A 24,474-nucleotide genomic window follows, 5' to 3' on the forward strand; every position below is an offset into this window, starting at 1 on the left:
AGCTTTTTCTGTTTGTAGAAAATCAAGTTCGCCTTGAGAGGGTCACTGTTAGGGTTCACCCGGAGGTGGCAGCCGGTCGTCGACTTCTTCACGGAAAATTAATCATCAGCGGGGGGGGGGGGAGTTAGTTTAGCTTCGAGTAGGGGGTTGATAAAGGTGGGACCTGTAAGGTAGGGAGACGGCTTTTGCACTATGTTTATAGTATCATGTACTTTGTTTATTTTGTTCTTGTTACAATACCAAAAATACCTCAATAAAATGTTTATTAAAAAAAAAATCGACCATTTATTTCACAATATGAAGTAATTATTGTACTGGCACAAGAAACACTTTGTTAGGTTGAATGTTAATGTAAATCTTTTGGAGGGATTGGGCTCAATTCATACACTTTTAATGTTGCTTTTTAATAGAGATTCTAATTTGTATCAATTAAATATATCACCATACTGCAATTTAAATCATGTGTGACATTAAATGGTTGTCAGCTGAGTTACCTGGAGTCAAAGTTAATGATTATCATTAATGAGATTTTTGATAGGTAGTACTAAAATAGATACCTGTGAATAAAGAGGTGACGAGTTGCTTGGATGTTTAGATTAATAAGTTGATGTGAGATGCAGAAAGTGCAGAACCATTCCATTGCTGATGAATTAATAATAATTGCTTCTTGTCATCAAAACCATTTTTGGCCACTGTAATGAAACTAGGGCGCTGCATTATCAGACACAAAAATGGGTTAATTGGGACCTTCATTCTTGGGTCAAATGCTTCTCCTTTGTATGGAAAATTACTCTGCAGTGGGTTTTTTTCCACAATAGTCTGGAGGATTTTGTTCCTTTTAAAAGATTATTAAAAGTATCTAATATTATGAAAAGTTTGTCACATGGAGGTACTTGCCTCAGCTAAGAGGCAATTTCTCTTGGCTCCCTTCTGAACAATGGAACTGGTCACCCAACAGCTTCCAGCCTTCGTATGCAAGAGGAAGTCTTGAGAAAGTTTCAGAATTGGTAAGTACTTCCGTGTGACAGTTCTGTTTTCCTAGTGAATATTTTGTTAATATATTGGATCAATGTAGTGCACTGTATTTTTTTAAAAAGAGCTGTACTGTTTTGCACCTTACATTTAATGAGGGGAAGAGTTAATCTGATCATTGTATTGAAACTGCAATGCAAATATGAAGATTATGTTTACAATTTCACTTGTCAATGGGAGGAAATGTTCCACCATTGAGGCAACTGCGTAAGCAGAATGAGGCAAACTAAAGATTCTTTTCATCATGAACAACTGGAATCTCGAATTCTTGCAGTTTAAGGCCTCTGAATCCGATGATGCAAATGGATTGTTCAGACATCTATTTTATAAATTATGTTCCACTAATTTTAATTTTAATTGTAATATTTAATTTATTTCAGTACCTAACAAGACCTTCTGCTAATTTAGCAATTGATGTTTTTCTCCCAAGTGAATTTTATTTAGAATCAGATTTGCTGCTTATTCACTAAGCTCTTTTAAAGAAAGAAATAACATAGTTTCAAGTTATCAGGGCTTTTAGTTGTGCTTTTGCCCTACAAGCAGCAATGATTATTTAATCTGTTTTAGGTGCTGGTGGTTGAGGGAAGAATTTCTCCAGGATATCAGAAAAACTCTCCTGCTCTTTGAATAGTGCCATGGGACCTTGTGTATTCAATTTCCTATGTAGATCCTGATGACAGATGAGACATTAAACAATTTGAATGATTATCACAAAATACTCAGAGCTTCTGACAAAGGGTCATCAACTTGAACTGTTAACTCTGTTTTTCTCTCCACAGACATTGCCAGACCTGCTGATTTTTTCCAACATTTCCTAATTTTAGTTCAGATTTCAGGCATCTGCAGTATTTTGTTCTTGCATATTTACCTGGATGGAAGTGAAATTGAAGGTTACAGGCAGAAAATTAGACAAATAGATTTGAAGCACTTGTGATACTTTATTCAGTATGTGACTAGACGATTTGGAGGTAGCCTCTTTGAATTATCTTTTCAGAAATGTTATCAGTTTGAAGCTTTAGTTTTGGTTAGGTGACTACTGTGATGTTATTTTGATGGTATATAGGAGGGAATGGCTTGATTTATCAAACAGCTTTTTCCCATCCTATTAAGATGTTTCATGTTGTTATGATCCCTTGTAGAGACCAATAATTTTGAAAAGGATGAATTTTCCAAATGACGAATGGACATAACCATGTGACAATATTCACATTTTAACTATAGCATAACTAAAAATCAACTTTGGTCAAACATTTAATTAACAGGAAACTCATGCACCAAACTAAAGAACAGGAACTTTTGCATTTACTAACTGCTGCAATCTAGATACAATCAAGTTTAAACTTGATTGAAACACAAGATCCTGAGGGGTCTTGACAGGGTGGTTGAGGGGAGGAGGTTTCTTCTGGTGGGACAATCTAGAACTAGGGGTCACTGTTTCAAAAATAAGGAATTGTCCAGTTAAAATGGTGATGAGATTACATTTTTTTCCACTCAGGATCATGAGCCTTTGAAACTCTTTCTGAAAAGGTTTCAGAAGCAATGTCAAAAGACACTTCGGTAAGCAAGGGAGTGACAGTGTTACAACCCGACCGAGGGCCACAGGGTCTGTATCATTGGGTTCCCCGTGGCCCCATCTGAGTATGATCTTCCCAGCTGAGGGGGCGAGGCTACATCCTTAACCAAGGGGACCCTGAGACATAAATATCCCGGCATTTGGGCCGGGCATGGGAGACCATTTGGGGAGTAGTGTGTGCAGTGAGTAAATCTAATAAAGCCATTTTGTTACAATCCATCATCGTTTCTTCATAGTCGCTTGCCTGGATCTTACACTGGCGGCTAGGGGTGGGATGGAACTGCAGGAGATGCCATTTCCTCAGGACCCGGCCCACTTCGAACAGGCCCCAGGAGGGCCCCCCCCCCCCCCCCCCCCCCCCCCCCCCCCCCCGGACCAGACAACAGGTATGCCACTTAATGGAAAGTTGGAGGTGTTTGACACTGAGACGGGTGATTGGAACCAATATATTGAGAGGGTGCAGTATAATTTGCACCTCAACACCATTATCGGCAATGAAAGGCAGACGGTGACCCTGTCCAAGTTCTGTGGTACCACCACGTACAGCATCATCAAAAGTTGACCGACTCGAGCTCGCCCGGCACGCATTCGTTCGCCGAGTTGGTCTCGTTGGTGAGTAACAACTTGAATCCAATGCTGCCCATCATAGTGAGACATTTTAATTTCCACACTGCCACCAGGGAGAGTCGGTGTCCGAATTCCTGGGCCATTTGAAAAAGCTCGCCGAATTTTGCAAGTTTGGCCCAACTCCATTGGGAGTCACTCAGAGACTAGTTGGTCTGCAGCATCTGGGATGCAGCGACCCAAGGCCGAGACCCACAGAGAAGGCAGCCAAAATCGCCTGATCCAATAAAGGAGCAGAGCAAAGGGTGCAGGAGCTGCTTGGGATGGGCGTCCTGAACCTAGGATGCCAATAGTAATAATCTTTATAACAATAATCTTTATTGTCACAAGTAGGTAAGCTTAGATTAATACTGCAATAAAGTTACTGTGAAAAGCCCCTAGTCGTCACATTCCAGCGCCTGTTCGGGTGGACAGGGAGAATTCAGCACGTCTTTCGGGACTTGTGGGAGGAAACTGGAGCAGACACCGGGAGACTGTGCAGACTCCGCACAGACAGTGACCTAAGCTGGGAATCGAACCTGGGCTCCTGATACTGGTGTAGCAACAGTGCTACCCACTGTGCTCCTGTGCCGCCCATAAAACAGAGCGCAATGGCCCCCCCGGCCCCTGCTGTTCTGGGCTCCCGCTGTTGGGGTTGCCCTCCCCGAGACCAGGACCATCTTCAGCAGGCTCCTGAAGGGCAGCGTCAATGATCCCCCGCTCAGAAGGGCCCCGGCCCACTTAGAAGATACGCTAGTAGAAGAGCAGTATCAGAAGGGAAGCCCATCCGCCTATCGCTACACCTACGATGGACAGATCCATTTTGTGGATGATGATTTAGACAACCACCAACATTTACATTGCATCAACACGCCAAGAATGGCGCTGATCCAAATCATAATCGGGGTCAATGGACTCCCAGTCCTCATGGAGTTGGATACCGGGCCGCAGTGTCCGTGATGAGTCGGTGCACATTTGACCATGTTCCTTTGGGTATCCGACATTTGGCGATACAGGACACGTTTGCACGTGAGCTGTTGGAAATCGCCGTCACTTCCCAAGGTCCCTGTGGAGTATGGGTGACGATCCGCAAATCTACCATTGGTGGTAGACGGGGGAAACAGTATGCAAACCTCCCATTGGTGGTAGTCCGAGGGACGGGCCCCAACCTGCTGGGGCGAAATTGGCTAAAGCTTCTCCGGTTAGACTGGCAGTAAGTGTGCCAGATGTGCTTCGACGGCCTAGATGCAGTGCTGGCAAGATTTCCAGCTGTCATTAGGGAAGGTTTGGAGACTATCCGAGGGACTACCATCAAGATGTTCATGGATCCTCTGGTACTTCCATACCCACCCCATTCCATATGTCTTGAAGCTGAAAGTGGATGTGGAGCTGGACCGATTAGAGCAGCTAGGGATCATCTGCCCAGTGCAGTTTGCCGATTGCATGGTTCCGATACTGGTGTAGCAACATCCTTCAGTGAGGGATGCACTTTTACTAAACTCAATATGAGCCATGCCTTACAGCTTGTCTAGACCCTGATTCATGGAAATATCTGACGGTAAATACTCACCGCGGCCTGTAAGAGTACACCTGGCTGCCCTTCGTGTTGCCCACCCGTGCCATATTCCAAAAGGTTATGGAAAACCTACCACAAGTCACGGTTTACCGAGACAATGTTCTAATGACCGAGTCATCAGATCGTTAGCATATGAAAAATCTTGTGGACGTACTTCATCGCTTCGAGTTAGCAGGGGTCAGGTCACACAGGGGAAGTGTATATTCCCCGCCTAAGAGATGGTCTACTTCAGTTACAGAGTGGCCGCTATGGGTTGCACCCGGTCGACGATCAGGTGTGGGTGATCTGGCAGTCTCCCATACTGAAGGACCCGAGGGAACTCTGTTTCTTTTTAGGTCTGATAAATTATTATGGGAAATTCATCCCAAATTTGGTGACCATATGGGGCCCATTGCACCACTCTTTAAAAAAAGGCCAATGATGGTTTTGGGACCCACTGCAACAGGCGGCTTTTACCAATGTGAAACGAAAACTCTCGATGTTTGACGCACTTTGACCCGTCAAAGCCTCTTCTGCTGACTTGCGATGCCTCACCGTATGACATTGGACCTATTCTCGCACACAGGACAGACGACGGCACAGAGCGGCCTATTGCGTTTGCTTCCCGCTCCCTGGCAGTGGCAGAATATAACTATGCTCAGAGAAGGAAGGCTTGGCAGTGGCTTTTGCAGTGTAGCAGTTCCACCAGTATGTGTATAGTCACACCTTCACAGACCACAAACTCCTCCTGGGGTTATTCAAGGAAGACCGGTCGATCCCGCCCATAACGTCCGCCAGAATCCAGCGCTGGACATTGCTTTTGGCAGCGTATGAATATGTCCTTGCCCACCGGCCAGGGACAAAGATAAAACACACGGACGCCCTCAGCCGCTCCCATTGCCAACCAGGCTACCGCGCCTGCTGCATCGGATGACGTAGTCATGGCTTTGCATTTTATAGACTCATTGCCAGTCACAACGACCCAGTTTAAGGCATGGATGCAGACTGACCCAGTGTTCGCCTAGGTCCATCACATTTCGCTGTTTGGCGCTCCCGGACAACCTGAAGACATTCACCACAACAGTAGCAGAGCTCAGCATAGTGATGGTATTCTGCTGTCGGGTTTAGGCGTGCTTGTATCTGAAAGACGCCATTCTACAGGACCTTCACAATGGCCACACAGGGGTCTCGAAAATAATTATGTTGGCCCGTAGTTATGTCTGGTAGCCTAGGATTGACACAAACATCGAGGCTCTGGCAAGATAATAATGAACTTTATTGTCATAAGTAGGCTTACATTAACACTGCAATGAAGTTACTGTGAAAAGCCCCTGTGAAAAGATAATGTTCACGGTGCCAAGAACACCAGAAGCTTCTACCTGTCGTGCCCCTCCACCAATGGGAGTGGCCGGGCTGGCCGTGGTCTCGTCTACACGTCGATTATGCGGGCACTTTCCAAAGCTCAGTGTTTCTGCTGATTGTGGATGCCCACGTGGTTGGACATCCACTGCATAATGACAACGACGTCACGAGCCACTATTGAGAAGCTCAGCCAGAGCGTCCATGGAATCCCAGAGGTTTTAGTGTCGGACAACGGCACTGCATTTACCAGCTTGGAATTCGGGGATTTCCTACGGATAAATGGTGTCCACACCTTACCACCTGCCATCCAATGGATTGGCCAAGTGGGCGGTACAAACTTTCAAAGTGGGAATGTGGAAACAACCTCCGGTTCCCCGGAGACCTGTTTGACACGGTTTTTGTTTTATTGCCAAACGCCACTTCCGAGCTGTTGATGGGACGTTGACTGCACACACAACTGATCCTCGTCCTACCTGACATTGGGGCGAAAGTCCTTGACCCAGATCCATCCGTCAATTTTCCGCAGGTGACAGGGTCTATGTGGCGGAATTTCATTGATGGTACCTTGTGGATTTTGGGGTTGTGATGAGGTTGTCGAGGCTATAACCTCTGATCAGAGGCCAAGGGATCTTTACCATTTGGTTCCCCGTCAACTCACCTTGGTATGATTTTCCCAGATGAAGGGGCGGGACTGCTCCCTTTACCAAGGGGGCCTTGGGACATAAATATCCCGGCCCGAGTGTGGGCCAGGCGTGAAAGACCCTTTGGGGAGTAAATACCAGGCAGCGGAGACTCTTGGGGAGTAGAGTGTGGAATGAATAAGTCTAAAACCTTTGTTCCAATCCATCATAGGGTCTTCCTGGTTGCTCGCCTGGATCTTACAGATAAGTTATTGAGAGTCACAGAGTGCAGATTTGATGTTACTATCAGATCAGCCATGATCGTATTAAATGGCAGAGAAGGCTTGAGGGGCTGAATGGCCTACTCCTGTTCCTCATTCATGTTATGTATCTTATAATCGATTTTGCTGTACACTGCACTTCTTGCAAATGTGTAGCATTACAATAACTAGTCCAGTGTTAATCTCAGTTCTCCAGCAGGTTCACTTCTCCCTCCATTGAAATGTCCAGTGTCCTTCAAAATTTATTTGAAGTCTTTTGGATGCGACTTTCGCCAATAAGGCCCAGCTCAGCAACTCCTTGTTCCTTAAATCCCCAATAGTGTGGTTGGTTCTTTCCCTTTCCTTTCAAACATAAAACCAACTTTCATGTGCATTCTGCTTGGTTGTTAGCACAAAACAACCTTTTCAGTGCTCTTAACAGCAGTAGTTGCTGTTTCTTGGGTCTTAAAAGCAATTGTCCCAGGTGTGAAGACTGTCACTGAATATTTCGATAGGCTTCCATCTGAATTTGCCCATGGCAACCAGGCCGTGCTTCTGGAATTCCCAATTTTATCTCAGTTAACAATGATACTTTAAAACACAACCAATCTGTAAAGTCCAGCATTTGTAACAATGTGAATTCTATAACAGCTTCTTTCATTAAAATGGGTATTGTCTTTCATTCTGAATGGGCTGGCAGGTTTGTGTGAATCTATTAATGCTAATAATAAATGTGGGCAGCACAGTGTACAGTGATTAGCAGTTATAGAAAGGTTGAGCGAGTGGGAAAAAATCTGGCAGATGGATTATAATGTGGAAAAATGTTGTTTGCTTTGGCAGGAAGAATAAAAAAAAAAGGGCTGGATTCTCCGCCAGCGGGATGCTCCATTTTGCCGGCAGCCTGGGGGTTTCCCAACATGGGACTGCCCCACAATGGGAACCCCCATTATCTGGCCGGCGTAATGGAGCATCCCGCCGGCGGGCTGAACCTGAAATGTGGCGAGGCAGAGAATCCAGCTCAAGGTATTACTTAAATTGAGAATAGCTGGTGCAGAGGAATCTAGGTGGTCTAGTGCATGAGTCACACAAGGTTACTATGCAGGTTCAGCAGATAATTAAGAAGACTAATGAAATTTTATCCTTTATTATAAGAGGAATTGAACATAAATGTAAAGATGTTATGGTTCAGTTTAAAGGGCATTAGTGAGATCATCTCTCAAATATTGTGTGTAACTGTGCTCTCCTTACTTAAGGAAGGATGTAAATGTGTTGGAGGCGGTTCAGTGGACATTGACCAGATTGATACGTGGAATGAGCAGGCTATCTTAGGAGGAAAGGTTAGACAGGCTTGGCTTATTTTCATTGAGGTTGAGGAGAGTGAGGGGTGACTTTATGGAAGTATATAAGATCCTGAATGGCCTTGACAAGGTGGATGTGGAGAAGATGTTTCCTCGTGGATGAGTCCAGAACTTAGGCACTGTTTCAACATTAGGGGTCACCCTTTTAGGACCGAGATGATGACAAATTTCATCCCTGAGAGGATTCGTTTGACTTTGGAGCTCTCTGCCTCAGAAGGCAGTGCAGGCAGGATCATTGAGTATTTTTAAGTTAAGGGGTTAAGTATATTCTTATTAGGTGTTATGAACGCCTGGTCAGCTTTCAACAGTCTCTAAGATGCTGAACCAGAGTAATAACTTCTTAAGCCGGTGAAGATTGCGAAAAGATCAAATCATTCCAGGAGTGATAATATAAGAAAAATAGGGATTGGTTATTTTATAAATAAACTTTATTAATAGAAAAAAAAAGATATTTAAACTTTTAAAACTTCAACCATAACAATAACAGATTACATGCAGTTTCTTAACCTTAACATACTAGTTCCCATTAAAGAACGCTGTACATGAACATGCAGCTCTTGATCCACTTACACAAACAGATAATGGCAATATTTACATTTACAAAGCAATTTTTTTCTTCTGGTAGGGACATTCGTTCTGAACCCTTTTTCCAAAGCCTTCTCCTGTGGCAACTTGCATGACCTTCTCAGTTGTTTTCCAAAGCATTCTGCTGTAACTGTTCAAAACAACATTCCTTCTCTCTCAGTTCCGCCCAACCCCTTAAACAAAGGTTCTGCCCTGAGGTGGCCAGACTTGGATCCATTATCGTTATCTTGGTTGTCTGATTTCCTCCTGCTGTTTCTACAAAAGAACAGAGCTATGCCATTAATATGCAATAACCTTCCATTGACAGACAAATAGGTCATCAGAGTCTGTGATGGTCTAATGGCTGATCAAACAAGGTTGAAACTAAGGACAGTGGATCTTGAATGGATCATCCTGGCTGAACCGGGGCCTCCTGTGTATTCCCACTAAGGTGGTTAAGTCTGAATGGGACAAGATAATTCAGGCTGCAGGCATATCCCTCTGACTCTGCTGATAGCAATCTTTTCCCTCAGTCTGTGTAACCCCTAAATTCCCTGCTACATCTTGGACCCCTTTTCTGGACCCAAGTTACTGATACCTCCCTATCATTACGTAGGCAAGGAAATCGAAGGTCATCGGGGGTAGATGGGAATGTAGAACTTGAAACACAAACCGATCAACCATGATCTTAACAAATGGCAGAGGAGGCCCAAGGAGCCAAATGGCCTAGTTCTGCTTCATTTTGTATGTTTGTATGCTGAACTATGAAGTTGTCAGAGCTTTGCCCCGACAAATACATTTTCATCTATGATTGTTGGAAAATGAATTAAAGTGGGAACAGCTACTATTCCTACCCCAGAAACACTGAGATAATCATTGCATGCCTTTTCCTGCCACTCTGGCTGACGACATAGTGCTGAAGATTGCATTTGGGAATTTCTTGCTAGTTTAGTTCAGTGCCATCCCACAAGGTTCTTTTCGTTACTGAACCATTGGAAGAGAATTGGTTCATATATGTTTCAGTCATTACATATAAGGTATTTCTGTTCTAGATATCCTGGCTGATCTTCACTATGGGCTGGATTTTCAAATGCGGTGGGTGGTGTCATGATCCCCACAAGGACCACTAGGAAATCATTGTTGATATTCCTGTGGGACTCGTGGAGTGTTCATGCTTCCCAGGTCAGGTGCGGTGGCCACCCAGCTGGAGCTTGTTAGACTTGCATATAGAGCCAGCCCAAGCAGGGCCTGGAGTTGTTGGTTATCCCAACAGGGACTGGATTGTGGAGAGATACTGCCATGGGCAGAGTATTGTATATAGTTTAAAATAAATTCCACTACCACTGGCTTCCTCAGTTACTAAAGATGGAACAATGCAATTTGAAAATCACGTTCCCAGAGGGCAACACTGGATCCTGCCACCTCTCAAAGGCAATGTGATTTTCAAAACGATGCGGTGGATCAATTCTAAAACCTGCACACCTTCAGTTAAGTGCACTTTGAGCTCATAGTTGATTTCGTTCACAGGCCTCGGGAGCAGTTTTGAATTTTCAGTTTTCGGGCATGGAGAGCAAGCAGTGTCTGGGATACGTCAGCGTGCAGCTGACCTACACATAGTGGAGAGTCATGAAAACTAATAGATACACTGGTTGATTCTTTTTAGAAAGGCAGATAAAGCTTGTCTGCTCAATCAGTAATAGAGTTGCCATTGCTGATGCTGAGAGGCCTGTACTAAAGATTTCATGGTTTAAATTGTAGGAGATAGAAGCTATATACAAGCAGATTGTTGCCTGTGGTTGAGGTGTCAAGAAAGAGGGGCCATAGATACAATATTAAATATAAGAGATCGCTTAGAAGACAGGAGAATCCGCTTTACACAGAGGGCTAGAAAGAAGTGGAATTGACTTCCCACGTTAGTAGTCGAGGCTGAAGCTCTGTCAACATCAAATCTGATGGGGTGAAGGAGAAGGGCTTCAGGGAATGAGGGAGCAGGGTTGGCAAATGATTGATTAGAGAGGTGTTGTTGTGGAATGGAAACATTGGGTGGCAGAATGGTTACAACTGCTGCCTCACATCACCAAGGACCCAGGTTTGATTTCAGTTTGCACATTGTTCCCATGTCTGCGTGGGTTTCCTCCAGGTGTTCTGGTTTCCTCCCACAGTCCAAAGATGTGCAGGTTAGGTGGATTGGGTATGCTAAATTGCCCCGATGTGGGGATAGGGTGGAGAATTGGGCCTCGGTAGGGTGCTCTTTTGGAGAGTCGGTGCAGACCCGATGGGCCAAATGGCCTCCTCTGTACTGTAGGGATCTATGATCTCACCAGTAAGAGTTTGGTGTCCTGATAGGGATGCCAGGTTATTGGCATCGCCAAATAAGCAGAGGTGGGCAAAGGAGGTCATAAGACATTGGAGCAGAATTAGGCCATGGCCCATTGAACCTGCTCCACCATTCAATTATGGCTGATATTTTTCTCGTCCCCATTCTCCTGCTTTCTCCGCATAACCCCTGATCCCCTTATTAAGCAAGAACCTATCTATCACTGTCTTAAAGTCCAGCTGAACAAATGAGAGCCATCTGATGGAGTGGAGATGGGAGAAGGCTACTTTGACAGCTTTAGCAGATGCATTCTCTTGCACAGGTGAGGGTCTTCAGGGAGAAGATGATGCAACCCAAGACATTAGGTATACATCCCACAAGTCAATTACCTGCAAATGACAGAGCACCTGTATTGTAGGAGGATGCACCTATTCAGGCAGTTGGCCTTGGACATGTGTGTTCTGGTCTACAGTGACCTTCGTCATTGCCTCAAAAGAGGCATTGGTAAACCTTGGCACTGCTTGTTGATACCAATGTTGGCCCAATCAGCACCCTACTATGACATGTGCTCTGCAAATGGCCAATCATGGTTGCTACTTGCCCTTTCAAAAGGCCCTTGTATTATGGGCCAGGGTTTAGAGAACACCAAAGTATATTATGGAGTTCATCTGACCTACAACTTTGAATAGATTTTGGTTTTGGGGAGCACAAGGGCCCACTTTACAGGTGTGATGCTACAGAGAACAAAAAGTATTTTTAAAACAAATGTTTATTCTATGAATCCAGTGAAGATTTTTATAAACACACAGTAAACATCGTATCAACTACCAACCCTGATAACCCCCCCCCCCCCCCCCCCCCCAAAAAAAAGATATAGTGCTCTATAGGTAACCTTTAGTAACTTTCCTAACAACATCCATAAGTCAAAAAACCCTTTTTAACAAAGACAGTAGGTTTGCATTCCTTATAGAAACAGGTATTACTTTGAAATCATCAAGTGATCTGGAGACATACTTTGGAGAGAGAGATGCAGCTTTTTGTTTGAATGCAGCTCTCCAACTGAAAGCGAAACTAAGACACATTGCAGCTTCCAGCTCAAAACAAAAGTAAAAAGACAGACAGACAGCCCAGCTCCATTGACATCACTGCAGCTATTTGATAAACACCCATTTCTTAAAGGTACATCCACCTGACATTTGGTATTCATGTCCCACCTTCAGTCTGCTCATAGCGCTACTAATTGAGTGCCAAACTTGGCCAATTATGTATTTTACTTTTGAAAATAGCATAACTGCACTGGTGCTGATGTGGGCCGAGTCAGGAACTTATCTGGGCGTCAGGTTCCTGAGACTGCATTAAAAATCCAGCCTAATTATTTTTATTTGTACACTTCAGAGGTGAGGTAGGAGCAAAAACAAATTGCTCATGTAAATTAATAAATTTACTGAGAAATGGTGAAACAGCACCTGGTTACATACAATGGTGTGTGCATTTTGATTTTGGAAATTCCTCAAGATCTGTCCCAAGAAAGTGGTTATTTTTAATAGGCTCTTTGTTGAATCCCCTGTTTTCTTTCCTACCCCCCTCCCAAAAGAGTAATTTCACAAAAACCTGTTCTGATAAACAAAATAGATGAGTCTGTTCTGAATATCTTTCTTGTTTTATTACCTCAGTTATGTCATAATGCTTTAAAACAGTTATATTGAATAAGTGTCTTCTTCAATTCCACAGGTAGCTGCTAATTCTCCCAGTATGTACTCTCAGGAACTATTCCAGCTCTCTCAGTATTTACAGGTAAACCCCACCAGCTCTGCTGCTGCTTTTTGCTATTCTGACAAAAGTTTCCTTAATTATATAGCCTATTCTTGTTGACAAATAAACCTTTGATCATCAGCTTGTTCGCAAATTACAGGCAAGAAAAATTACCTCTTCCACTGTGCAGCTAATGGAACATTCTATAAACTGTATCCTCCTATTAACATTTGAAGACATTGCTTAGGGAGAATGGAACAAAAGCCTGGTTACATATAATAAAAATGGGAATTTTAGATTCACATAAATGACGATGGTGAAGAGCAGAATAGAAAATATGAACTGATGCTTTGGTAAATGTAAATGAACAAATACTGAACATTGACCAAGGAGGAAAAATAAGGCATGCAGATAGTGTATCAAAAATAAATAAACTTTGACAGGAATCATGAATGCTTGTGCACAAATACAAGAAGAAAATATACAAAGTTAGTTAAACAGTTGCTATTGTCAACATAAGATCACGGTTTAAGCTGAAGGAGAGTTCAAGATGGAAATAATTAAAAGTACAATGCTTTGCAAATCGAGAACTATTAAACGAGACAGGATGGATTGATTGAAAGGCTGGAAAAAGTAGCAGAACAATGAGACAACAGGAATTACAGTAGATATGAGGCTAGAAATAATTTTTGGCATTTTTCAATCACGAGCTGCCTATTACGAAAAGCTTGTGAGATGTTCAATTGGAGAAAGTAATGGGACGTTTCAGTATCCTTGAGGTGAAAAGGAGAGACCAGAAAAAAGTAATTCTGTCTTGCTCCACACACACACACACCTGTACATTATGTGATGTGGAACAAATTGAATGCTATCTCGCATGTGGTTCAGGGAATTTTATCAAGCAACTTTTGATTTAACATTATTTGATGTATAATACATTGTACATTTATTGTTGATTTTCAAAATGTCAGGAGGCCTTACATCGAGAACAGATGCTGGAACAGAAATTGGCTACCCTTCAGCGGTTGCTAGCCAACACCCAAGAGGCATCAGATAGTAGCTGGCAGGTACTTTCAACATTTAATACACTTTGTAAATATCCCTCTTTGGAATATAATTTAATCAACGCATTTTATGAAGGAAATAATGAAATTTGTCATTCAACTATTGAGGCTGATTTTGTTTCAATGAAGTTCACTAAAACCTTGAGTTTTGACATGTCTGACAGTTTCTGCATTATTTGAAATCTTCAGCCTCTCTCAAAGACTTCAGTTTTTTTTTGTTCAAAGTTTTGGCTCTGTCAGCTAAATGCAAAGCCTGCAGCCTGAGATTGTGCAATGTGTACTGCTTTCCAGCACACTTCAGGAGTACACTTCAGGACAAAAGTTTATCTTCAGCCTCGAATAGAATCTGTTTGGTTGATTATCAAAATTATTTCAAGACATGTTAACAGTCAAATTTCCATAGCTGTATTTGGATAAAAATGTGTTTGTGTGTAAAACAGAAACTAATAGAGAAGAAACACATTGAATACAATACGTATCTGCAGTTAAAAACAGAAAATACTGGCAATCTCAGCAAGTATGCCAGCATCGGAGGACAGAGAAGGGTGCTAACGTTTCGAATCTGGATCACTCTTTGTCAAACCTTCTCTGTCCACAGTTGCTGTCAGACCTGCTGAGATTGTCCAGTATTTTCTGTTTTTGTTTCAGATTCCAGCATTCACAGTAATTTGCTTTTATGTACCTGTGACAGTTTTTATGTATGTTTGAATTCCAAGCAGTTTGTTTTCCTCCGATTGAAAAAGAAAATTTGTATCTGTGCACCCTACAATGTGCTTGTTTCTGCATTTTTTAAAAATGATTTTACTCCTGCAAATCCCTGTAATTTCCCCCTAGTATTGTCCTCCCCATCTTTCCATCCTGAAATCCAAAGGTTGAAGACATCAGCGTACCTGGTGCACAAATGATGTAACTATCCATCACAACTCTTATTGGCCCACATCAGTGCTATCAGGTACCATGTTTGGCTCAACTCTTCATATTCAATCATAGTCAGGTAAATCTCTGAATATTCCTATTCTTCCCACCATTGTACCATTGTCTCCAGAATTCCCCATAAACCTATCTTTAGTGTTGTAGGGTGTTGGAAACAGTTCAGTATATCTTAATGAACTCTTTGTAGATTTAAAGAGGTCAACTGTATGTATTTATTAACTACTAGAAACATGAACATGAAGGGCTTTGTCCAACACTGCACTGACCCCCCTGGTGTGAGTCATGTGTTCTCTTGCATCAGTGTGGGGGCTGTATTGCAGGAAGTCCCACGTTAACCCTATATATGCCAGCCCTTTATATTACACCTCCCTCCAGTCTTTATTCAACGTATTTCAAATTATTCCTGTTTACCCCATATATTTACATTGTTATTACTACCCATCTTTCCCTCAAGTCCCTGAGGTTCAGGCAGTCTGGAGGCCTTATAACCCTTCCAGATCTCGTTCACACTGTCAGAGGAGCGGTGGGCTCTATTGATGCTGGTTCTTCTTTTAATTTTAGAGGTTGTTCGGGCATCTAGGTATCTTTTTATCCTCTCTTTCCATATCTTGGTATCGAACCACTCTTTGTCGATTCGGCAGTTGTGGTGATAGTTGATTTTTGTTCTATCATGTTTCATGTGGAATGGATGACCGTTGTGCTCATCTCCCATCTCCATGTCCTTTTATTCTCCTCTTCCATTGTATGGGTCATCACCACCTCATCTGAGGTTGATTTTTCTTTAAGTAAACCCACTTTTGCATTTGACTGTGTGGTGTGCTGTCGAAAATAGATGGCTGCTACTTGGCTTAAACTGGCACCGTCATGCTGGCCAGGAGTTGCAGCATTTGCTCTGTTGTCGCAGTGTTCACCTTATCAATAGTCATCAGAATCGGAGCTTGAGGCTGTTCTGGTTATTGGCTGCTCTCTTGTCTATCCTCCACTTGAGGCAATATGGTAATCAGCTGAGTGGTTGGCTAGTTTGACCAATGCCAATTTTCCGACACCTGTTTTGAAAATGGAAAAATCTGCTTTGCAAAGAGAGAAGACAGTTCAGAGCTGAGTCCCAGACAGGATACTCTGCATTGTTTGAGCTCTTGGGAACTTGCAATTTATGACAATCGTTGCCTTAACATCTGCTGTTTTGAGGAGATTCAGAGGTACACATGCATTTCAGTGAAAAAGCCTGGTTATGGATAACATGCATCATAAGAACATAAGAACATAAGAACTAGGAGCAGGAGTAGGCCATCTGGCCCCTCGAGCCTGCTCCGCCATTCAATGAGATCATGGCTGATCTTTTGTGGACTCAGCTCCACTTTCCGGCCCGAACACCATAACCCTTAATCCCTTTATTCTTCAAAATAATTAAATAATTAAATAAAAATAATTAAAGATTTTTTTCCTGCTGTACCTTAGTGGTTCCAGAATCATGCCTCTGACCATAAGTCAGTTTCCTCTGGGCCTGTAGACTGGTGTGTCAGTTGTTCAAAGCCGGAGATGTCTCAGCCACAGTTCTGTCTGGCAGGACTGTATCACCGGTTGAAATCATAGCATTTACAGTGCAGAAGCATGCCATTTGGCCCATCGAGTCTGCACCAGCCCTTCAAAAGAGCACTCTACTTAAGCCAATACCTCCACCCTATTCCAGTAACCCCACCAAACCTTTTTTTTTGGACACTAAGGGCAATTTAGCATGGCCAATCCACCTAATCTGCACATCTTTGGACTGTGGGAGGAAACTGGAGCACTCAAAGGAAACCCATGCAAACACAGGGAGAACGTGCAGACTCTGCACAGACAGTGACCCAAGCCGGGAATCGAACCTGGGACCCTAGAGCTGTGAAGCAACAGTACTAACCACTGTGCTACAGTGCTGCTCATGTTTGCATTTGAAAATGAAAATCCAGGAATTTTGACCCCACCCAAGAATTTTGGGTGTACAGTCTTAACCTCATAAATCATCTTCAGACCTTCTGTGTAATTAGATGTTTTGACCTTGCATAGTTTGCCGAAGAGTCCAATTCTGTTACATTGAAAGAATTGGGCTGAAATTATAGGACGTTGATCTCGCCTGTGGAGACATTTTGCTCCACAGCATTGACATGGTCGTTCCACTGGTAAGTTACGGTTTTGCTTCCCTTGGCCTGGAATGTCCCTGGTTCTGTGCTATTCAACCAACTGGACTGTGGTTTCTGTATTCACAGCCGTTATCTATCCTGTACAGATCATTAATGAATGAGTAAGCAGGTTCTCCTGGCTGCTGGAAGCACTCACTAAATTTAGCCCTTTCGAGGATTTTATTACTTCTGCAATCGTCCATCTATGAAATCTTTTTCTCCAAAGTTACCAATTATGTGATCGATCTGGGCCACTGATAGGTCCAGATTGATCTGGAAGAGTGGATTTCAGATCCATGGTTAAAAAGTTTAAAGTGCAGGTTCAGCTTTAAGAAATTGCTGTCATTCAAGATAGTGCCATTGTTCATTTGAAATCAAGGGGTTTACGCATTCTTGCTGGTTTTGGCAGGCTCCTCTGCAATGGCGCTCGTGCTCAGCCTTGGGAAAAATTCTAAACAATGGTTGCTTGGATCAACTACTTTCAGACCTTTCCTTTTCAGCACTGTGCTTTAGGGTTCAAAAGCGTCAAATCCTGTCCTTTGCTGGTCTTTAAAGCTGATTCTATAGCCGTAATTCTTCCAAATAAATTTTTTTCCTTGGACCGAGCTCAGAGTTTTTAACAGTAATAATACACTGAACTACGTAACAGCACGGCACCGAGGTCCCAGGTTCGATCCCGGCTTTGGGTCACTGTCCGTGTGGAGTTTGCACATTCTCCCCGTAATGCATGGGTTTCGCCCCCACAACCCAAAAGATGTGCAGGGTAGCTGGATTGGCTACGCTAAATTGCCCCTTAATTGGGAAAAAAATGACTTGGGTTGTCTAAAATTAAAAAAAAAAGTTTCTCAGGACTTACAATCTGGAATAATTTTTTTTTAAGCTGTCCCTGCTAGATTTGCTGACTGCACTTTGGCAATTGAAGCCGAACTTCCAAGTGATCCCATGGGGTCTTCTGCTGCAGTGAGGCATTTTAAGTTTTTGCCTTGAGTTTCCAAGCCTTTCTTTGTAACTTTTTCTTGGCAATTTTTCTCTGCATGTCTGCTTCTCAAACTTTTCTTCCGATCAGAATACTTCTTCAAATATTTGTTTAGTCTTGCAGAGTTTTTGTTTTTCTCTGCATTCCTTTTCAAGGTTTTGGGTTTTTCTATTTGGTAGTCCTTAAGATGTTCTTCATAGTCTTAAGTAGGTTAACTGTATGTATTTAGTAATTGCAAGAATTCTGGGCATGATTTTCAGCCCAATTAGGATCTGCATTTTAAAATATGGTTGAGATCCAAAAATAATCTGGGCGTCCGGTTTCTGCATTCTCTCTCTTTTATGCCTTTCTTTCTCTGTCTGACTTATCTTTCTTTCTTTTATTCATTCATGGGATGTGGATATTTGTGGCTGGGGTATCATTTATTGCTTATCCCTAATTGCTCTTGAATTGAGTAGCTTACTCGGCCATTTTTGAAGAGTCAATCGCATTGCTGTGGATTTGGAGTCACATGTAGGCCAGACCAGGAAAGGGTGGCAGATTTCCTTCCCTAAAGGTCATTAGTGAACCAGCTGAATTTTTACACCAATTGTTAATGGTTTCAAGGTCATCATTAGGCTTTTTAATTCCAGATTTTATTTGGATTCGAATTTCACTATCTGCCATGGTGGGATTCTAATCCAGATCTCCACAGTATTGCCCTGGGTCTCTGGATTACTACTGCCGCCTCCCCCAGTAGGCATTAGAATATTTTATCATGTAGAATTTATGGACCTTACGACATTTATTTAATTTCATAATGCAGGAGTCAATTTGTCCATCTGGAAAATAATTAAAGTGGAATTAACCTTTTACTAATCAGATGCAGTTATTTTTAACTTCAATTAATCCATATGCAGGACTTCTCTTTTTTCCCAAAATTAAAGTATAGGAAAAACACAGTAATAATTACTTTTGCACACCATGTTAGCTTGAATTTTGGTGCCCTTTATGCCACGTATATAATAAAACAAAAATTAATATAGTTGTGTTCGGGCTTCTAGAATCACTGCCATTAATTTTGGGAGCCAGCCTGCTATAATTTGACAATTGATTGTATCCAGCATTTTTGTTTTATTTCAAAATTTCAACATCTGCAATATTTTGATTTTATTCCAGATTTTTGTGTAGGTGTTGTTGTGCATGAGTGTGCCAGTATAAACTGTTCTTATGAATGTATTTGCTTCATTTAGTTAATTATTTTACTGCTGGGTTACAAATATGGGGGAAATTAATTTCATTCAGAATTCTTTAGTGATATTTTATCTGTACACTTAAGACTACATTGATGTGTAACTCTAGTCAGATCTTAAACAGGCTCAAGTTTAAAGCTATAAAATCCCTTCTTGGAGATGGCAGCATTGCTTGGGTTTGGTACAATGTGGCGGTGTGTCTAAAGTGTGATGTAAAAACATGATTAATGAAAAGCGGGTTCGATAGACCCTTAAATATTTCACCATTTATTAAACCATTTAAAGCTTTGTAAGACATTATTTGCAGTACATTAGTATTGGTGCACCACAGTTTTTCCCTGGGTGCGGAATTATTCTTGAGGTCCACACTACTATTTCAGTGTCTTAATGAAGTGAAACAAATAGTTTGTATAAAATGTGGTAACTGGGAATGTCCCTATGCATGGAAGTACAATTATACAGCTCTCCTCTGATCCTGAGAGGTTTTTTTTGAGAATTCGGCGATATAAAACATAACAGGCTGAAATTAATCATCTTGTTAAAAGAGAAGTAACAATGTAAATGCTGCCTAAAAGTCTTCAAATTCTTACTGGGCATCTCTGAATAATGACCTAAAATCGCTATTTGAATGCTTGGTGCAGCTAAGCATTTATGGTTCTGAATTCACTTTGCTCTTGCCTATAATACGTAAGCAGTTTGTTGTGCAATCAGAAATGGGCACTTGCACGTTTCTGTATAGGATAGTATAGGATCACAAATCGCATAGTAGTACACTTTGAAACCTATTACAAATTTTATAGGCTGCTGGAACTTTAAACTTGTCCATTAAAATATACACTTTTTTTTGTTCAGCTTTGTAAAATGAAAAATAGGTTGAGTGCCCATGGGAAGCTTACAGTAAAATTGTAAAGAACTCTTGGTTAAAACACACATTTTTACTGCATTCAGATTTAACAAGGTTCCTGAATAACTACAATTGAAATGATATTTTCTCTGTGGTTTACTGTCTTAATGCAGGCTTTAATAGATGAAGACCGGTTGCTATCAAGGCTAGAAGTAATGGGAAACCAGTTGCAAGCTTATTCAAAGGTAAGTAATGTAATTAACTGTTTTGCTTCCCTATAATTATATCAGAAATAAATGGCTATGTTGTGCAGAAAGGCTCAGTTGGGACATTTTAATGGAGTAGTGAAGGTTAAGGGGGTTCTAAACAGATTTTCAAAGTTATGAAAAACACTGAAAGAAGAAGCAGGGATAAATTGTTCCCATCGGTAGTTGAATTAGTACTGGAGCAGAGACAGACCATTATAACTAGAAGAATCAACATTATTTTTACAAAATTAGGGTTTTTAAAGCATATCTAAAAAGGAATTTAGTAAGTATTTGAAATTGATGCAAAAGGATAGAGAGAACATGGAAATTCGATAAAAATATATATTTATATAGTGAGTCAAATGGCTGGCTCCGCTATTCTATTTTATTGATGCTGACAGACCAAGATGTCAATCGAAGTAATTTGAATAAGTAATTCAAATAATTCATTGGTTGGCTTTCTCTTGCCTACTCAAGCCAGTTTACTTAAGTTGGCTGGACAGCTGGTTCATGATGCAGAGCATGGCCAACAGTGTAGGTTCAATTCCTGTACCAGCTGAGGTTATTTATGAATGCCCAACTTCTCAAAATTGCCCCTCGCCTGAGGTGTGGTGACCCTCAGGTAAATGGCCACCAGTCAGCTTTCCCCCTCAAAGGGAAACAGCCTTTATTCATCTGGGGCTATGGCAACTTCTCTTTACTTACTCGTTGTTTATTGTCAATTTCTTCTCACTTCCTGTTTTTTTTAATTGCCTGTTTTTCTATTCATTTAGTCTATTTGAGGTAATTGGCTTTGTTCAATTACCAGTGTTGTGTTTGGCTCAAATTTTGTTTTGATTTATATCAAAGAAAATCCATCTGAACTTTTGAAGTGATGAATATGGTCCCATATTCTATGGATGCACACAAAATGTAAAATTAATAATTTTGTAGATAGCATTATTCGAAAGAATTGACTATAATGACCTGTTTGCCCATTTTTTTAAGATAGAAATTTTCACAATTATCAGTCTTTTATATTTGGATCGCATTTTTAAATATTGAAAATTAAAAAGAAAATTTCAAACCATAGTAACTTCTTATTGAATACATGAGTTAAATAAGTTGTTTAAATTTAATCTCTGTTTCGACCAGATTAACCTGTAACATATAATTCAATCTAAATCTTAAACAACTGTTCTGTCCAACAAGCCTTGATCAGGTATATTTTTGAAAGTCAAGAAATGTTTCCAATATATGATGCATAAAATCAAAAGTTATCTGTATTTGGTTTATGAAGGATCAACTCCACTCGGCTCCCTTATTTATTGCCCAGTAAGAAGTCTTACAACACCAGGTTAAAGTCCAACAGGTTTGATTCAAACACGAGCTTTCGGAGCGCAGCTCCTTCCTCAGGTGCGCTCCGAAAGCTCGTGTTTGAATCAAACCTGTTGGACTTTAACCTGGTGTTGTAAGACTTCTTACTGTGCTCACCCCAGTCCAACGCCGGCATCTCCACATCATTATTTATTGCCAACTGAGTACATTTTCTCTGTGTCTCTCTCCATATAGTGTCCTCATTGTTCAAGAGTTGCTAATGCTGGCTTATACCATGATATCACTATCAGGCAATGGGAAGGATACAGGCCCCAAGAACTGCCTCAGCCTCTGCGGGGATTGAACCTGCAGTGTTGAAGTTATTCTGCACCACACTTAAGCAACTGAGCAAACCAATTCCACTGAGTACATTGGTTTCTTTATGTGTGGTCAGCTTGATTAGTTTCCTTTAAATTGTATGATGAAAATCTCTGGTCCTTCATTTTTTGTCCACTTTTTGACTCTCCCACTGTTTCTTCTATTGAAATTCTAATGTATGCCTTTATTACTTTAATTCTCCAATTCACCAATTTTTTTCAAGGTGCGTTACACCTGATAATTGAATGCTCTGAGCTTAGTAAAGTAGGTAGTTCACTTTGCTTTGTCCCATAAGTCTGCCATTCAGTAGAACATTGCTTGCTCCAAAAGAAACTCATAGTTTGTGCACAATTGGCGACATCGGAGTAAAGTGTTTCATTGACTTCTCAAAGATCATAAATTGTGGAGTAATGAAAAGGTGTTTGTTTAGTACACAAAGATATGAAATTATATTGTCCATAATTTCAAACCAAAGGAAATGGAATCTAATGTAATGTTTAGATTGGATGCAGCTAATTCAACCTTGCAAATGCTGTAACTTTACAGTATGGCAGAAGATTTTAAATGATTATTGCATTACTTATAGAAAGATGTCTCAGTCCTTTATAGGGCAGTGTACAAAATCAATGCAAACTAAGCAGTACAGAAAAAGAGGAAAATGATGTGCTAAAAAGGATTTTAAAAAAGTATGGTCATGTAGTTGCCGCGAAACGTGCCACGCAAGGTTGGGGGTGGGGAATCCTGCCCATGGTCTCAGTTTTTGGGAGGAACAGAAGAGTGGTTGCCAGGAGCGATAGAAATGTAGTAACAAGGTGAGAATGAATGTCAAGACTTGGAAAATAAAGAGATGGTTGGTGACAGGGTGTTGAAGGATTGTAAGTAATTGTAAAACAAGTTGAATTTTGCAAAATACCAATTTTATCAAATGTTTTGATCATCTACATTTAGACAAACCGTGAATGCTTCACTATCTCTGAAAACAGGTATTTTGATTGTTGAGACTCCAAGATATTGTGACCAAAATCTGCCACAAGAGAACAGAATTGATTGACTTCATTTAATTTTCCACCAAATGTCTACATTGTGCTCTGTTGTTTTGGGTAAAAATTCCCTTTTTTTTAATGTTGATGCATATCGAAGTTGAAATGCTTTTACCAGTTTTCTGGCTTTAAATTGAAAAGTAGTTTTAATCTAAAATCTTTGCCTAGCAGAGATTTTGTGAACCAGCCAAAATTCATGATTGGGTGTAGCAGGGTGGAGGTTGAAGTCTTGATGTTTATTTTACAGTACATTGTGCAGTTGAAATATCACCCATATATTTATCCTTCCTGTTTGTACCTAAAAGAACCAAACTGAAGATGGCATAAGGAAAGAGTTGGTGACTTTACAAGAAGACAAACACAGCTATGAGACAACAGCCAAAGAGTCCTTGAGGCGGGTCCTTCAGGAGAAAATAGAAGTAGTCCGTAAACTCTCAGAGGTGGAGGTAATTAGATTCCTAAATAATCCCCATGATTTTTAAAAGCTCTTAAAACTAAAAATCTTAGTATGGTAACCCAGACAAGTAAGATATAATGAAATTCAACTCTTAAGCACTATTAATGTATTAAAGCATGTGCTTTGTGGATTTTGCCGATCTTATTTAATGTAAATTTTAAGCCCAGATCTATAAACCTTATGAGAATAGATTTTTTTCCCCCCTAGAGTAGTAAGATATATAAAAATTGGCCTGTCAAAAGTAGTTAGTGCCATGCGGAATGGTAGCACAGTGGTTAGCACTGTTGCTTCGCAGCGCCAGGGACCCAGGTTCAATTCCTGGCTTGGGTCACTGTCTGTGTGGAGTCTGCACGTTCTCTCCGTGCCTGTGTGGGTTTCCTCCGGGTGCTCCGGTTTCCTCCCACAAGTCCCGAAAGGCGTGCTTGTTAGGTGAATTGGACATTCTGAATTCTCCCTCCGTGTACCTGAACAGGGGCCGGAATGTGGCGACTAGGGGACTTTCACAGTAACCTCATTGCAATGTTAATATAAGGTTACTTGTGACACTAATAAATATTATCATTATCAAATTAATTTCTCTCATAATTATAAAGTTAGAGAAGCTATTATTATTTATGGATTTGGGTGGCACAGTGATTAGCATTCCTTCATCACAGCACCAGGGACCAGGGTTCAGTTCCTGCCTTGGATAACTGTCTGTGTGGAGTCTGCACTTTTTCCCCGTGTCTGCGTGTGTTACCTCCAGGTGCTCCGGTCTCCTCCCACAGTTCAAAGATGGGCAGGTTAAGTGGATTGGCCATGCTAAATTGTCCTTTGATATGCAGGTTAAGTTACGGGGATAGAGCTGGGTG

At 41.4% G+C, this 24,474-nt stretch overlaps 1 protein-coding gene across 11 annotated transcripts in view; it reads left to right on the forward strand.

Moving 5' to 3' along the window:
* slmapa (sarcolemma associated protein a) overlaps positions 1-24,474 on the forward strand; it is a 287,081-nt gene that overhangs the window by 89,161 nt on the left and 173,446 nt on the right. For all 11 annotated transcript variants that reach the window (XM_038812836.1, XM_038812840.1, XM_038812844.1 and 8 more), the window contains 4 exons: positions 12,976-13,038; positions 13,968-14,063; positions 20,378-20,449; positions 23,472-23,612. In XM_038812836.1, coding sequence (XP_038668764.1) covers positions 12,976-13,038; positions 13,968-14,063; positions 20,378-20,449; positions 23,472-23,612 — 372 coding nt within the window. The remainder of the gene's footprint in view (positions 1-12,975; positions 13,039-13,967; positions 14,064-20,377; positions 20,450-23,471; positions 23,613-24,474) is intronic.

The sequence above is a fragment of the Scyliorhinus canicula genome, chromosome 11 (genome assembly GCF_902713615.1).
Source record: "Scyliorhinus canicula chromosome 11, sScyCan1.1, whole genome shotgun sequence".
NCBI lineage: Eukaryota > Metazoa > Chordata > Chondrichthyes > Carcharhiniformes > Scyliorhinidae > Scyliorhinus > Scyliorhinus canicula.